The sequence below is a fragment of the Carlito syrichta genome, unplaced genomic scaffold, assembly GCF_000164805.1.
Source record: "Carlito syrichta isolate Samal-C Ts95f unplaced genomic scaffold, Tarsius_syrichta-2.0.1 Scaffold311350, whole genome shotgun sequence".
In the NCBI taxonomy this organism is placed as follows: domain Eukaryota; kingdom Metazoa; phylum Chordata; class Mammalia; order Primates; family Tarsiidae; genus Carlito; species Carlito syrichta.
The window spans coordinates 382,011-384,033 of NW_007255446.1; the positions used below are offsets into that span (position 1 = coordinate 382,011).

Below are 2,023 nucleotides of genomic sequence, written 5' to 3' on the forward strand. Positions count from 1 at the left end.
CACTTCTCATAGTAGTGCTGCTGCGTGCGGATCCAGCGGCCCACCAGGTGGTCGCGCACCGTGTGCGCCAGCGCGAAGAAGTAGTCGCGGGGCGTGGCCACGTTGCGGTCCTTGACCAACGTGAAGTGTAGGTGCCGGTTGAAGCTCTTCCGCACCTCGGCCACGTCGCCCAGCCCCGCCAGGCCGCGCACGCTGATCTGTTTCCGCCTCTCGCTGTCCGTTAGCGGCTTCGCCATCGCGCCGGCCGCAGGAGGAAGAAGGGCTGGAGAAGGGCAGCGGCCTGGAGGTTCCGACGCTGAGGATGCTGCAGCGGCTCCGGCGCCAGGGACTGCGGCGTCCACCCAGCACAGGCCGAGCATGCGCGCCGCGCCGGGGCGGGGCCTGGTCGTAGAGGGGCAGGGCCACGATCAGGGGCGGGGCCCTGCGAGATGCGGAGACGAAGCCCCGCAGGGGATAGGGCGGGGCCGCCGCGAGGGGCGGGGCTTCTAGGAGAGACAGGGCAGGAGCCACGGCGAGGGGCGGGGTCTCTGGGAGATGCGGAGATCGAGCCTGGCTGGGATGGGGCGGGCCCGCTGCGCTTCTGGGCGGGGCCTGGTCGTGGAGAGGCGGGGCCTCTGGGAGAGGCGGAGGCAGCTTGGCAGGAGATGGGGCGGGGCCTTTAGGGGAGACGGCGCGGAGGCGCGCGGGGGCGTCTTGTCTTACAGATGAAGAAGCTGGTGTCACTGGGAGCTGCAGTGGCCTGGCCACGCCACCCGAGAGCTAGGCTTTGCACATCGTTGGACAAGCCCGGCAGAAAGTGAGAGGTGGCTGGAGAGGCAGGAGGATTCAGGACTCCAGCGTGAGGTCCTGGCCGTCCCTGTGGCCTGACAGTAGGAACAGGGGCCCTGCCGTCCAGGGATTCGCGGGATTTCTGGGGCCAGCGTCCTCGCCCTGCGCAAGGTGACCGACTGACCCCACTGGGAGTGCCCTGGCTGCTAGGTGTTGCCGAGCTCTGCTGAGGGAAACTGAGTATAAGCTTGAAAGACAGCCACCGGAGCCTGGTGGGCTCAGGCTCCTGAGTTGGGGGCAGGGGTGGCTCTGAAAATAACAGCTAAAAATCACAAGTTAGATTCCACTGAGAAAGTGCCCACTGTGCCAATCCAGACCGCAGTGACAGACAAGAAAACAGCTGCCCATAAGCCAGGACTTTCCTTCCCCGAGGTCAAGCTGCGACCACAGTCCAGTGTCTGAGCGACTCTGGGTTTGCTCCCCACCTCTCACCCCGGCAGACACTGCCTTCTGAAGTGACAGCAGGAGGAAGGGCACACCCCCCTGGTGGAGCTGGTCAGAGAGATTCGGCCTCCTCCTTGCTCAGCCCGGGGTGCAGCTCCGGATCCTCTGCTCCGCACGGGGCAAGAAGACCACCCGTCCACCCGCACACAGCCCTGCTTTGCTCCGAGCCTGTCGGAAACATGCTCCGTATAAAGTTCCCCTAAGTTTCCCCATCTCATGAGAACCTGCCTTTCCTTTGTTCTCGAGACGCCCTCCCCATGCAGTTAGTCATAAGCCCGATTGGGGGGACTGCAGGCTTGCTCCTGGTGGTCTTGGACTGAGGGGCTGCAAGGGTCACTGAATTTCATGGAGGTCAAGATTGCCCACGGGAGATGTCACAGACATCCAGTGCAGTTGTTCTCCTGGTGGCCTGGGGTGATGCTTCCAAAGCTACCTTCTTACTGAAGCCAGTTCCCTCCGCCGACTTCTCTGAGGACAGTGAATACGGAAGGCCCCTCAACCCACCCAGCTCCAGCTCTGGGACTCACTCTGGCACTCTGTCCTAGGGCTTCTGGAGCTATCAAGACAGAGCTCCAGGCACTGATGGCAGGGCTGTGGCGTGGGGCTGGCAAGAAACCCCATGGACTGAGCAGTCTCTGGGGCAGTGATCTGGCAATTAAGGGGAAGTCATAAAATTGTGCCCTATGACCACTTCCACCTCTCTGGGGAATCGATTTCAAGGAAAGCATCAAAAGACTAAAAGCTGTGCAAA

At 62.7% G+C, this 2,023-nt stretch overlaps 1 protein-coding gene across 2 annotated transcripts in view; it reads right to left on the reverse strand.

Moving 5' to 3' along the window:
- The window catches only part of PYGB (glycogen phosphorylase B), a 41,347-nt gene extending 41,005 nt beyond the window's left edge, over window positions 1-342 (reverse strand). For both annotated transcript variants that reach the window (XM_021717859.1, XM_008068613.2), the window contains exon 1: window positions 4-342. In XM_021717859.1, coding sequence (XP_021573534.1) covers window positions 4-236 — 233 coding nt within the window. In that variant the 5' untranslated portion in view covers window positions 237-342. The remainder of the gene's footprint in view (window positions 1-3) is intronic.
- Window positions 343-2,023: the final 1,681 nt, after the last annotated feature.